Source organism: Ascaphus truei, unplaced genomic scaffold (assembly GCF_040206685.1).
Source record: "Ascaphus truei isolate aAscTru1 unplaced genomic scaffold, aAscTru1.hap1 HAP1_SCAFFOLD_436, whole genome shotgun sequence".
In the NCBI taxonomy this organism is placed as follows: Eukaryota; Metazoa; Chordata; class Amphibia; order Anura; family Ascaphidae; genus Ascaphus; species Ascaphus truei.
Genome location: NW_027456767.1, coordinates 114,636 through 127,736, shown reverse-complemented (window position 1 = coordinate 127,736; position 13,101 = coordinate 114,636). Strand labels below are relative to the sequence as shown.

Sequence of the window (13,101 nt, the reverse complement as noted above, 5' to 3'; positions counted from 1 at the left end):
TTTTGGAGCAAAGATTCGGTGGATTGAGCCATGTTTGTCTAACGTCTCTTTTGTTTGTTTCTGAATTTGGCATATTTATTTTTACAGCATCATGTAGATTTCAGTGTTAATTGTGACCCAGAAGAGTTCACTGCTGATAGAGTAGAGTACGGTGGAGTTTTTATGTACGCTTTACCACTTGAGCATCGTTGGCCAACTAAGCCCTCATTGGCAGGGACAAGCGCGGCTCCAGGGCTTCCTACTTATTTTATTCTTACAGACCCGTAGTGCCCGAACCAGTGCTTTGGCTGCTCTCTGTACCAATTTGGGTATGCCTGGGCTTACCCCCACAGAGACTTCTTTAGTTGCATTGGTTCACGTTTCTTGATTTTAGGAGGTCAGGATATAGAGCAAGGGAAGTACCTTTGGTCCTACAGATCGCAGGGAACGGGCCAAAAGAAGGGGTCTATCCCCGAAACTTTATCCCCATCAATTGCCTTTATTCTGTTAAACGCCCCCCTTTTTCCCCCCCCCTCCCCTCCCCTCCCATCTGTTTTCCCTTCCTTCCCCAATCCCTTGTCCTCCCTTTTCACCTTTTTTACTCACAGGTATTTTTTTTACACCTTGAGTAACTGCTTCCCCTTTTTTTGCAATTACTGTGCATCTATATCTGTATGTTATGTTCGCTGATATGTGTTCACATTAAATGTACTATTTTTGCTTATATCCAGAGTATCATCGCATTGAGTGCAGCTTTGGTTTCATTCTGAATAAAGCCCAAACAATCTATTAGCATGAAATATTATTTCTACATTTTCTATAACAAAACGTATAAAGACTGCAATTCATTATCATTAGCCCATTAATATATTCTAACTTTACCTCCAGGCTGCCCTTACGACGTATCCAGTAGGTCATGGGGGCTGGCACACCGGGGGTCTTATGACTTACAGGGAACGTCATACTATTGGAACGGAAGCAGAGTCGTGTTTAAGACACGGGGAGGCCAGATTTTCCTGAGATATTTACATTCTCGTGTGCCGTTGTTTCTGGTCACTTTTGGGAAATTAACATGGCTGCCACCCAAGCCCCACTCCCACATTTCAGCTTCTTTTTGGAGAACCACAGCAACCAGTTTTTATTTTACTGGGACATACAGTAAACATCTTTGGAACCACAGGGTCCCATAGAGCTAGGAATAATGTTACCTAACTCCCGGGGACTCCCCAGACCCAATTATGTAAAAGAACAACAGGGATTTATGCTTTTACTGGATTGATGTCCCATAACTCTACCAACCCTCACCATAAATTCACCCTACCCAGGGCTGGACTGGACTGGCTGGGGTAAAAGGCAGCAATTCCCCAGGGCCGCCTTAATTACTTGGAGCAGTGTCTAAGAAATAAAATCTTTCTGACCTTAACAGCTGAAAGCTGTATCTGTATCTGTATCTGTCTCAGGATACGGTAAGCAGTAGGACCCAGGGGAATCCTAATTCTCACCTCTCTACTTTACCAGCTCCCTACCTGCTGCAGAGTTATATAGAGAAGTGGCCTTCCCTGGCATTGAGGAGACAGACATGGGAAAATACATTGTGGTGAGACACAGGGATCAGGGGTGAGACATAAGGCACATGCCAAAGAGACTCAAGAAGTGGAGAGAAACCGGTTCAAGGCAGACAGACACAACAAATTGTAAATGGGTAATGGGCTGAAAAGGCAAATCAGGGAGCCTCCAGAAGCACTCTACTCTAAAAGGTAACTGGGAAATTGCCTTAGATGTGCTTTGACATAGCTTATGTCCATATTATGTATTTATGAACTACTGCCCGTGTGTATCTATCCAATTTCAGAAGTTCATGTATTTGTTTCCGTGGGATACTAGCCCATGAGCCAGTAGGTTGTATTTGCCCACAGGCTACAATTTGTCAGCCAGCCCCTGTCCCTAACCCTGCAACAATGCCATAATCTTTCATTTCAAAATCTCTGAAGTGTTACCTGCTGAATCCCAACAGCGTATGTCTTCAGAAAAAACTCTGAAAATTCAAAATATTCCTTGGTGACGTTCCCCGGGCTCCCATACCTACCAAGGACAAGGCACTCATCAGCAACAGGCACAGTATAACTCACAAGTCATGCAGGAGTGAGGGGAGCATGACCAGCCCCACACAGACATGCCAATGGGTGGGGGGGCAGGACCATGTCAGGCCCACAGACATGCCATGGGGAGGAAAAGGACCATGACCAGCCCACACAGACATGCAATGGGGAGGAAAAGGACCATGGCCACCATGACCAGTCCGCACAGACATGCCATGGGGGGGGGGGGGGGGGGGTGGAGAGAGAAAGGGGACCATGACCAGCCCACACAGACATGTGGGAGGGACAAAGTCCAGGCCACAGACATGATGGGGAATTAAATAGTCACATTAGGGTGAGAAGTAGGAGAAGGATGTGTTGGGATTTAGTAATAGTAGCCCACAAAGTGATGTGTGGTGCAATGGGGACACAACAACCCACAAAGCCGAGCCGAGAAACAGTAAAACACAAGAATTGAACATGGATCTTCTAAGAGTGAAATCAGTGAGTAGACAAGGATTCTATGTAGTTCCATTACAAATTGTGAAGGGAGCGTAACTAAAACAGGTCTTAAAGCAGCAATCCACACTGCTCGCCATTTTTTGCAGTATAATGTTTTACATTTTCCAATGCTGTTTTTTTATTTTAAGAACAGGACATGCTTAGGGGTTCAAGGTATTAACATTATATGAGAAACTCAAAGGCTTCTAAGGAGGACCAAGAGAACACAGGACAGTGATGTTTTTTTGGGGAGTTGCCATGGGGGAAGGGAATAGAGAAAGTGCGTGGCTCTCTCTCGTTTTATAGATATATATCTTTTTTAGCGGGGGGGGGGGGGTCCAAAGTGTGGTACCGCCCTCGTCAATACGCAACACAGGCCACTAGCTCCCTGATTGCATAGGGAACGTGTCACCTGGTACAGGACTAAACAGGAACGTTACCGCTCAAATAGACGCGTGATGATGTGAAGCGCCCACTTCTTACACTTCCACCACACTAGCTCCGGGCAATCATCCTCATCCACCTGCAATGTTTCCTGTCAGACAGAAGACAGTCAACAAACTGTTATACTGTAAATAGACAGAACTTCTGTTGAGCATGAAATAAGCTGTGCAGCTTCATGGAGCAGAAGTGAACTCCCCATTTATTCACAGAGCTCACCCTGCCACCCCACATTTACTGCTGAACCTACTCCCTTTCTTGGTGAAACTGCATCAGATTTCACCGGCCAGTTTATCCAGACTAATTTCTCTCCATTTGCTTGTTCTGTGATGAGAACATACAACATAACAGAGCTTGTGCTGCTACAGGCTGAAAATATATACAGCACAAAGCAATAAAGAAATTCTAATTTAAAAGGCTGCTAATCTTCTAACCTCACACAACACTATCTCTGAACATGTCAAGGTCCATCATGAAAACGTGATTTATTCGCGCAAACAATGCAAAGCAGATTATCAAAGTCCGGTCTTACTGGAGGGACATCTCGGTCAGTGATGTTGCTGAAAACACCCATCCATTGGGTCATCATCTGATTATTCACCAGCTGGAGCGGCAGCGCATACTGAGGGCAGAGAGCAGGTAAATTGTCACCTGTTAGCTTCTTAAACACCAGGATAACGCAGTATTGTATACAGCACATAGACTACAACAGAGAGTGGAGGGGAATATCTTCATATTTAGAGGGCATTTTACGTGGTAAGATGTAAAAAATAGAAAGGAATTTAGGCTTCTGATCATGCCCATGACACCATTCCACCCTTGCCAACTCTGAACCTACAGACAAATGCTCACAGAAGTTTTCAAATCATGCTAATATTCTAAAAGAGAGGAAGTAGCTCAGGGAGTAAGGACACTGACTGGCACTGAGTATGAAGCAGGGGAGCTTGGTTCAATTCCCGGTGTCGGCACCTTGTGACCTTGGGCAAGTCACTTTATCGCCCCGTGTCTCAGGCACCAAAAACATAGATTGTAAGCTCCACAGGGCAGGGACCTGCAAAATGTATCTCTAAAGTGCTACGCAAACTAGCAGCGCTATACAAGAACATGCTTATTATCTTATCCTTATTATTCACCAGTGACGCAAAATTGCCACACTTTTGAATTCGGGGTTTAGCCGCGCACTTCCTTCCCACCACACCCACGCACTTCCTTGGTTTTGCTTTTGTATCCGGTGTGTTGCTACAATAGTTCTAATTCAATAAGGAATGATGCTTAATTTCCGGGTTATCGGTTTTAACTGGAAGTGCAAAATGGTGGTGTTTTTTTGATTAAAACATAAAATTGGAATCCATGGTCAATCCCTGATAAGTATATTTAAGCCGTCCGTATACACCTAGAACATGTGTATGTGCTACAACTATGCTGTTGCATGAGTTTCTATAGTACCTACCTGGATGAGCGCATAGAATATTTTGAGGATTTGTTTCTGCATCAGCACAGAGTAATGAGAGGCGTCAGGAAGCAGCTGCACTATCTGCTGCTGAAGCCGCGGTAAGAAGATGTGCATGGCAGCAATAAGAGGCGCCCGCTCATCTGCCTTCTTGTATCTGTGGGAGATAGTCTGCATGTCATTTACATGAGGGGCCAGTGCCACCAAATTTACATCAGCAGAGTAGAAAGAGGGGAAGGAGATGGGACCCTGTAGGAAACACAGCATTTGGAGTCAGGATACTAAATCTTAAAAACAGGCTGGAGGAATGATAGGAAGAGGAGAACAGGGGACAGGCGAGAACATTGTTATGATAGGAGTATAGTAACTATACTCTCACACTGGGGAGACAAGAGAAATTCACATATCCTTTTGAATCAATGACAAAAGCATTTATATTCTTGTTGCTTCGCTTAGTGTTTCTATAGAGGCAGATCTGCAACAGGAGAATTTGGTGACGTTGTTTGGTAATGTATATAATTGGAGCAGATAGTTGGCTCCCACAACTGACCCCCCCCCCCCCCCCCCCCCCAGGAACACAAAATGCTTTTTAATGCAGTCTAGAGAACCTTCAAAATGCAGAACTGAGAGCTGGTTCACTGGTTGGTGCATGATCTCCCACTTACTCATAGGTCTTTACAAGCTGGTACAAGCAGAGCAGGCTACCTAGCCAGCTCCCACTGTTGTGTGACATCAGGTAGAATCCTATTTTGTCCACTATGCCTGTCCAGCGGCCTGGGAAGTCATGTTTGATGATGACACGCAAACAAAGGGTTAGTTGAGCCCTGAGAACAGAAACACTATTAGAAATATATTCTAAACATTCGGATATTCCCTATTACAGACAACACTTTCTGCAGGCACTTTCCTACAGGGTGCCCACACTAAAAGAGGCACGCTGTATTTACTTGCAGGAGTTCCGCAGCTCTTTTAGTGTGGACACTCTGTATTAGCAAACAGAATGGAGCAACAGATGAGGTAGCACTGGCAGAATTGAATGGAAGCTTCTTGTTCATTATGCTAAACTGAACATGTTCATGTCACACTCATGAAAGCAAAGCTGAGACAAGCCCTGACCTGGCAATTAACAATGTCATTATTTGTATCATCTCTCAATCCCACAGACAGTAAACTCCTCGCCTTGAATCCTATGCTTCCCATGGAATAACTAAAAGCAAATTATATCCTCCGTTATAAATATACTTTACCTCACTAAATCTGGAGAACGGATGATTCCCTCCACAATGTTATCCCGGATCTGCTGACGGTCGTTTTCATGGATATTGAATGGAAAGACAACTTCTCCTGCCAGAGGCTCTCGATCTGGCCAGTACTGAGTCACCATGTTCTTCAGATATATAGCAGCTACCAAAGAGACAGAGATTCCGTGTGAGGCGACAGACATAGCTACCAGACAGACGGACCAAGACCCTCTGTGAGCAGACTCCCTCTCTAATGCTCTATGCGAGCAGACTGACAATTTAAGCTAAAAAGACAGATGTGGCCTATATTATCACATTCACACACCAATATGTAAGGGCAGCAGAAATGGAGTATGAATAACAAGTGGTCATCATGTTTCAGTGAATAAACTGATATGTATTAGTAAAAGTCAGAGTGCAGTGTTAAATAATCTAATAAACTGCACACAAAAAAATATGTATCAAGCAAAAATAAGTAAAAATAAACATTTGATGCTAGTCAGTGAAGTTTATGGATTTTTATATGGGAAGCCCAGTCTGTGTATTGGCTGCACAATCTGGGATGTATTCTTTAAGAAAAACCATGCTAAAGATCAGGAGGAAGTATATTCTGACCCCAATGAGAATTCTATTACACCTAAAACTATTAGGTAATATCCACCTCTTCTAACGCTGCAATATTTAATCAATGTAGCATAATCCACCAGTAAATATCAAAATACATTTAGATTAGCATTTTACTACAATGTCTAAACACATGGCGGAAAGATGATTTTCATATTCAAGTCCGATTAATAAAGTTATGATTGCTTTTAACTGATAAGGCATAGACTTTGGTTTTAACCAACTGTTAAATGATTAGCTATTTAAATTGAGATTCAGATGCTTTCTGGTAGCTGATTTATGTTACACCGCTTCTTGTCAAGGTACGGTATCTTGTGCATTTTTGTGGGGTATACAAATTACACAATCATTCATGTTTCTACTGGAAGCACCCTCCCTGTTCCATAAAAACGTCTTAAATTGGTCCAATATACTTGACTGGGTGCCAGAGTGCTTTCAGCAATGATAAAAGGTGTCTCGTGTAAAGGTAGGCAACACTCCTAGGAAATCTAAAAGCAACAGAAGTTTATTTCTGCATCACCTAAATCAAAACAAGTACAGTATGTTCCAACATACTAGCAATTACTTTTACATTTGGTTGTGCATGAACCCTTAGAGTTCCTAGTTTACTGGGTTAGATCAGAAATCAGCCTCTCTACCATTCCTTCTTTGAAAGGATTCTACTTTCCAGGAAATTCCGCCTTCGGAATTCACAATAAGGCCTGTGCTATACTGCGTGCGGTACGCTATGCGCACGCGAGTAGTTTTAGTTGGCTGAGGTTAGTCAGCCATTCTATAATCTTGTCGCGCGCACGTAGGGAGCATGGAACCGGCCGACAGAGGGGGAAGATGAGAAAAATAATTCATTTGCGCCGCTACCGCTGCTGAAATGTATGTGTTATTAAAAATTAAAAAAAAAAAAAAAAAATTAAAAAGGGATGCATTAATTTATTTGAAAACGTATTAACACACACACCCACCCACCCACGCACACAGTACCCCACTCGCGCACAGTATACACACAAAGCGTGCGGCACGTGCTCACGCCTTCGCACAGGCACGCGCGCTCACACGGCTGCACACAGTATATAACAGCCCTTACACCCCAACTCACCAAGAGAGTCTTGTCAGCGCTCACTCTATGCGCTTGGATTGCTATTTTATTAGATAAAGTGTGTGCTCCTATATTGGCGCTGTGGTGGTTGTCTTCTCTCGTTTGAGGTAATTTGCACACATCGCGTCATCTGCCTGAAGTGCCACAGATTGTGGTTGGCCTTTATTTACTCACAAGCATCCGAGTAAAAACATTGGAGATTTTTCTTTTCTTGGACACAAGAATTATTACATACTGAACCATTGGTGTTTCTACTGCATTGTTTACATAACGATATTGACGTCCTCCGCTTTCAGCTTTCTGGTACCACTGCATTTGAAGAAACTTGGAAACTCCTTCCTTTGAAAGTTGAGTGGAGGGCGTCATCACATTTAGTATTTTTTTCAGTTTGTGATATGATACACTGTTTGTGTCCATTATTAGTTATATTTCACTTGAATATGCACTTATAATTGTGATTCTTCCCCTATAATCACGTTAAGTGGTTTCATGTCCAAATGCATTGCCGCCGCGTGCGCTTTTAGTAAGCGTGGCAGCTTGGTCGCGATCGCTGGAAGTTCTCTCAATTTGATTTTTCCAGCGACTGCAGCCGGATGTCGCCGGCACTATAAGCGTAGTCTAAGACGTCTCTCGCCAGACTTCCTGAATAACCATGGTCAAGGACACCATTTCTATTTTTTTTACTCTAAAAAAGCATTCAGCCCTCTGAGATCTAATACTGCACTGAATTCTCTGCGCTCTGTGCTTTTTAAAACAAATATTATAGAATATATTCCTAATCTTCTCTGTGTGTAAAGACTTTCCCTATTACATTTTTGCACATTAAATCCTGCAAAATCTGATCCAACGCTTTGTTTCTTTGACGAGAAAAATGGACATCTTGGAAACTACAAATTTGCTTTGCCGAGGTTCATCTATAAGTAGTAGTAAATAGTAGCCCGCTGATATTGCTCGCAGCGCCCATCTGTCTTCGACTGCATGAGCCCATAAAGACAAACTGTGCCAGAATTCCTCCGACTGCGCACTGTAGGGCTCGCCTCATCTCATGCGAATTTGTCCTTAGCAAACGATCCTCTTCCTCTGTGGCCTTTTGAAATACAAAATGCTCTGTATCGGACACATTTTATTCCACCCAGTTTTCGTCTTCCACGTTATTACTAGTTTTTAACCTTATGTCACCCCCATTGCACTATACGAATTTACTGTGTACTCATTTATTACACAGTATTTTATATTATGTTCACTTCTATGCACATAATCACTTAGTTCAACAACAGCGGTTTATTTGTAATGTTTCGTCACTGACATGATGAGACAATTTTGCAGTTACTCAGGGGTGGCCAGTTTCTAACTGCCCCTTCTTTTTCAAGTATTTCACATTTTCGTACTGTTTTTGCAGCATCACATGAGGTTGTATTTTAAAGACTTTCTCTGAACCGTATGAATCTTGCAGAAGGTCCTGCAATGGAACCGAAACGTTGATCTACAGACTAAAACATTTTTAATTATATCTATAACCTCGGGGAGTGCCTGATGAGGAAGAGAGAAGAGATAGACGCGTGTGTGCGTGTATACCGAAAAATACATGCACTATACTTCCAAGGGCTGATAAGACGCATAAGAGACTTGTCGTTTTGGACCATAAACTATTTATTAACAGTATAAGTGACCTGAGATATTACTATCCATACATCTCTCCTGGTGATCGCCATAACCATGTGTCATCATGCGCCAAATGTCATTGTATTGTATTTTTCCTTCCTCTTATTCATTTAGAATTTTACTCCTTATGAGATATGGGCAATTTCTGTCCTTTCATAGCGATTTTAATTTGAACTAGAATTCTTAGCTAATAAAATGTTAGCTAAGTGACTATGTATAAATTGGAATATGCATGGTGTTTAGACCGTGGCGAGACAGATATAGAAAGGTCCTCAGAACTTCCCCCGAGATGTTAACAGCAGGTCTTTGTTGCAACGTGTGTCTTAAGTGCCAGCGCAGTCCATACAAGGTCTGGCAACTATTCAGGGTGCAAGACACAGCAAAAGGCTCATCCGACTTACCTGCCTGACGAACAGGGAACTCTACCTGCTCAGATACAATGATCTGCAGTAATGTCGGAGCGAAGCTGATGATCTTGTACGACTACGAAATAGAAAAACAAAATCAGTGAACATCCAGTCGTGGACCAGAGGTTTTTCTGGCAGACACTTGTTTTATCTGCATCTTGGAAGATGGACCAGAGCACTAGCTATCCAATTCTTTATACAGTACCTGTCATTTAATTGACTTACATGTTAAGATTCAGCCCTAGTGATCCCCCCCCACCACCCATGAATATCTGACATGGTTTTGTGAGGTCACCTCCTCCAAGATGTGGCAGTTAGCAAGTCATACATACATTAGGCTGCGTCCATGCTGCCGAAGACCGCACGGAGGCGTGTCTATGATGTCACGGAGCTGGTCATCATTGGGCGTGCCGCACACATGACCTGGCCGTCGCACCATGGAATCAGATTGAACTGATCCCTCACGCAACGCGCGCCCCCTCCTGCTGTCACACGTGCAGTCTATTGGTGCCTAAAGGCATTGCGATCGCATCATGCGCGCACACCTCTGTGCGGTCTTCAGCAGCACGGACGCAGCCTTAGGCTTTGGTCGCGCTGCGGCCGGCGGCGCGCGCGGCCGCGGACCACCTGCGCGCGCGGCCGCGGACCACCTGCTGCTTGCCTCTATTCTTGATGTCCCCGCTGGCTCTTTCTGGCGTGGCTGACTGCGTGCCGAGACGCGTCAGCCAGCAGGAGCTACAATGAGCATGTGATTTCGGCGAGTGCCACGTCACGTGGCATGCAAGGGAACCAATCACGGATTGGATCCCAGCAGCCAATCCAATTTCCCTCCTCTGCTCCGATCCCCTTCCGATTCCCCTCCGATTCACCCCCCATGTTTATTTTTGTGTGTGAGTGCCTGTGTGTGTGTGAGTGCGTGAGGGTGCCTGTGTGTGTGTGAGGGTGCCATGGGGCCGAGGGGGCCGAGGGGCAGCTGCAGTGCTGCGATGTGGGGCGGGACCGCCCCCTCATCCGTTTTGGCCATGCCCCCCTGCGCCGGAAACAAATTCACTGCAGACCGCAGTTCAGTGAATTGCACGCGACGCCAGCAAGCAAGGTAGTCGTACGGACGCCTTAGGGCCGTTCTATAGTACCGGGGCGTGCTACGCTGTGCGCGCGCACGGCAGTTATAGATGTTTGTGGTCAGCCAGCCCTTCTATACAAGGGCCGCGCACCCGCACACAGCAGGGGGCAGGGAGCGGACAGCGGTGAAAAGATGATTTCGCGTTGCTACTGGGATGTGTGTGTGTGTGTGTGTGTGTGTGTGTGTGTGTGTGTGTGTGTCAATTATTGCACAAATAAAATAAAAAAAATGTAAACTTTTTTTTTCTTTAAAAAAAAAAAAAAATCTTATTTAGGACTTTCTTCACACACACGCAGGCACACACACACGCAGGCACACACACACACACACACGCCAGCTCCCGGCTCTATAACAGGGAAAAGCATGCAGTATAGAACGGGCTTTAGGCCGAGTCCATAGAAGGACAGGCCGCGCTGAGCCGTGCGGACGCTCCGCGCTCAGCCCCTGCATCCTCAATGAGGATGCCTTGAGAGGGGGCTCACGCGAGCGTCAGCAGGCGTGCTAAAGCTTTGGAATTTTCAGCCGACAGCCAAGCTGTTTTTCAGCACGCTGTTGGCTGAAAACATCCAATCAGCCTGACGCAGCATCACGCGCTGTGACGTCAGTGCATCGCAGGCGATTGGCCCAGCGACGTCACTGTCCCGCCTCCAACCACCTCCCCCCCGGCTCCCTTCGCGCACACTGGCTCGCCTGCAAGTCCATGCAATCGCGCAGACTTCAGCAGACAAGTCTCAGCGTCAGCGCACCTCCGCCCTCATCAAGCCTCTATTGCCCCGGCCTTATAGATTAATCCTGCTGTAATTTTTTCACTATGAATAATAATTTTGGGTACTCCAAACCGAAACAAATAACCCTCAGGCCCTGCTCCATCTTAAAATGCTTCTATTACACCCCAACAAAATATTAATACCCTCCTGGGATAAGACAACATGATGTTGTTGGGTAACCACCTCATTCTGCCTCCTCCAGAGAGCAAGATGAGGTGATGCCTTGCACATCCCTCTCCGTGATATTATTACCCACAAGGCCAGATGAGGTGATACCCAACACATTAACCTCTGTGATATTACAACCCCAGAGGCAGGATGAGGTGATGCCCCACACATTCCCCTCAGTGATATTATTACCCCCAGGGCTGGATGATGTGATACACAATACATTACCCTCAGTTGAATTATTACCCCCAGGGCAGGATGAGGCGATGCCCCACACATCCCCTTCAGTGATATTATTACCCCCAGGGCAGGATGAGGCGATGCCCCACACATCCCCTTCAGTGATATTATTACCCCCAGGCCAGGATGAGGTCATGTCCCGCAGATTCTCCCTCAGTGATATTACTCTCGGGGCAGGATGAGGTGATAACCTCGGGATAAGCACCCTCCCCCTTCACCTGATTGAGCTCGGTCTCCGCTGCCAGCCGCATCTTTGGGTCGATGGTTCCCCTCAGCGCCTGGATGATCCGATTTGGATCCATTTTACGTGATAGGCCGAGGTCCCACTGCACGCGCCCGCACGGCCGCCTTGCTTGCAGGCGGCGCGTGCAAGTCACTGCACTGCGATCTGCGGCGAAGTTTTTCCGGCGCGGGGGGGCGTGGCCAAAACGGGTCGGGGGGGGGAGGGGGTGCGCGGCCATGACGTGAGGGGCGGGGTCATCACAGACAAACGCACAGCACAGCCCCAGCTGTTCTACCCTCAGGTCATCATTAGCTCTGTTTGGGTTTTCCAGGGGGAGGGTTATATTTGTGCCTGCTCCCTCCTGCCTGTCTCTGTGTGTGTGTGTGTGTGTGTGTGTGTGTGTGTGTGTGTGTGTGTGTGTGTGTGTGTGTGTGTGTGTGTGTGTGTGTGTGTGTGTGTGTGTGTGTGTGTGTGTGTGTGTGTGTGTGTGTGTGTGTGTGTGTGTGTGTGTGTGTGTGTGTGTGTGTGTGTGTGTGTGTGTGTGTGTGTGTGTGTGTGTGTTTTGTTTTTTTTGTTTTTTTTTTACCTGGATGAAACAAGGATTTGTGCATTACAATAATACCAATATAGACTCTTACTGGTTTGAGTGACTGATTGGATTATATATTGGTATCGTGTGAACATTCACTTGATTTACAGCATCACTATTTTTTTTATTTTGTCCTACGATATCCACAATGTGATAACATACTATAGCATATTCATAGTAGATGAGCTGAGTGGGACATTTATAATAATATGATTTAGACTAAAAAAATGTAAAGACGCTCCATTTTACTTTTTATTGCAAGATTTTATTTTGTTCCTGGGGGGAGGGGAAGGGGGGGGGAGTGCAGACTCAGGATTGAGTTTATAAAAAGCTACTAAAATATACACACTAAAGAGAATCCATATAATACCTCAAATTGAGGTGCACCCCTATAACTAAATGATGGTCTATATTACATTCAAAGCTGCAGACAAGCAATATCCTACGTGATTTTTTTTTTAAATAAAGCAGTTCTGTACTATTAAAAAAAATGCTACAACTATTTTCTCAAACAG

The 13,101-nt window shown here is 45.2% G+C and overlaps 1 protein-coding gene across 5 annotated transcripts in view; it reads right to left on the bottom strand.

Annotated features, from left to right (window-relative positions):
• The window catches only part of LOC142484842 (importin-8-like), a 104,276-nt gene extending 92,107 nt beyond the window's left edge, over nucleotides 1-12,169 (bottom strand). For 2 of the 5 annotated variants that reach the window (XM_075584072.1, XM_075584074.1), the window contains exons 1-8: nucleotides 11,993-12,166; nucleotides 9,471-9,552; nucleotides 5,697-5,853; nucleotides 5,115-5,273; nucleotides 4,450-4,606; nucleotides 3,532-3,621; nucleotides 2,999-3,093; nucleotides 1,977-2,061 (exon numbers count right to left, since the gene is read on the bottom strand). In XM_075584072.1, the coding sequence (XP_075440187.1) occupies nucleotides 1,977-2,061; nucleotides 2,999-3,093; nucleotides 3,532-3,621; nucleotides 4,450-4,606; nucleotides 5,115-5,273; nucleotides 5,697-5,853; nucleotides 9,471-9,552; nucleotides 11,993-12,076 (909 nt within the window). In that variant the 5' untranslated portion in view covers nucleotides 12,077-12,166. Of the gene's footprint in view, nucleotides 1-1,976; nucleotides 2,062-2,998; nucleotides 3,094-3,531; nucleotides 3,622-4,449; nucleotides 4,607-5,114; nucleotides 5,274-5,696; nucleotides 5,854-9,470; nucleotides 9,553-11,992 lie in introns of all 5 variants that reach the window. The other 3 variants (XM_075584076.1, XM_075584073.1, XM_075584075.1) reach the window with 3 other exon arrangements.
• Between the last annotated feature and the right edge of the window lie 932 nt (nucleotides 12,170-13,101).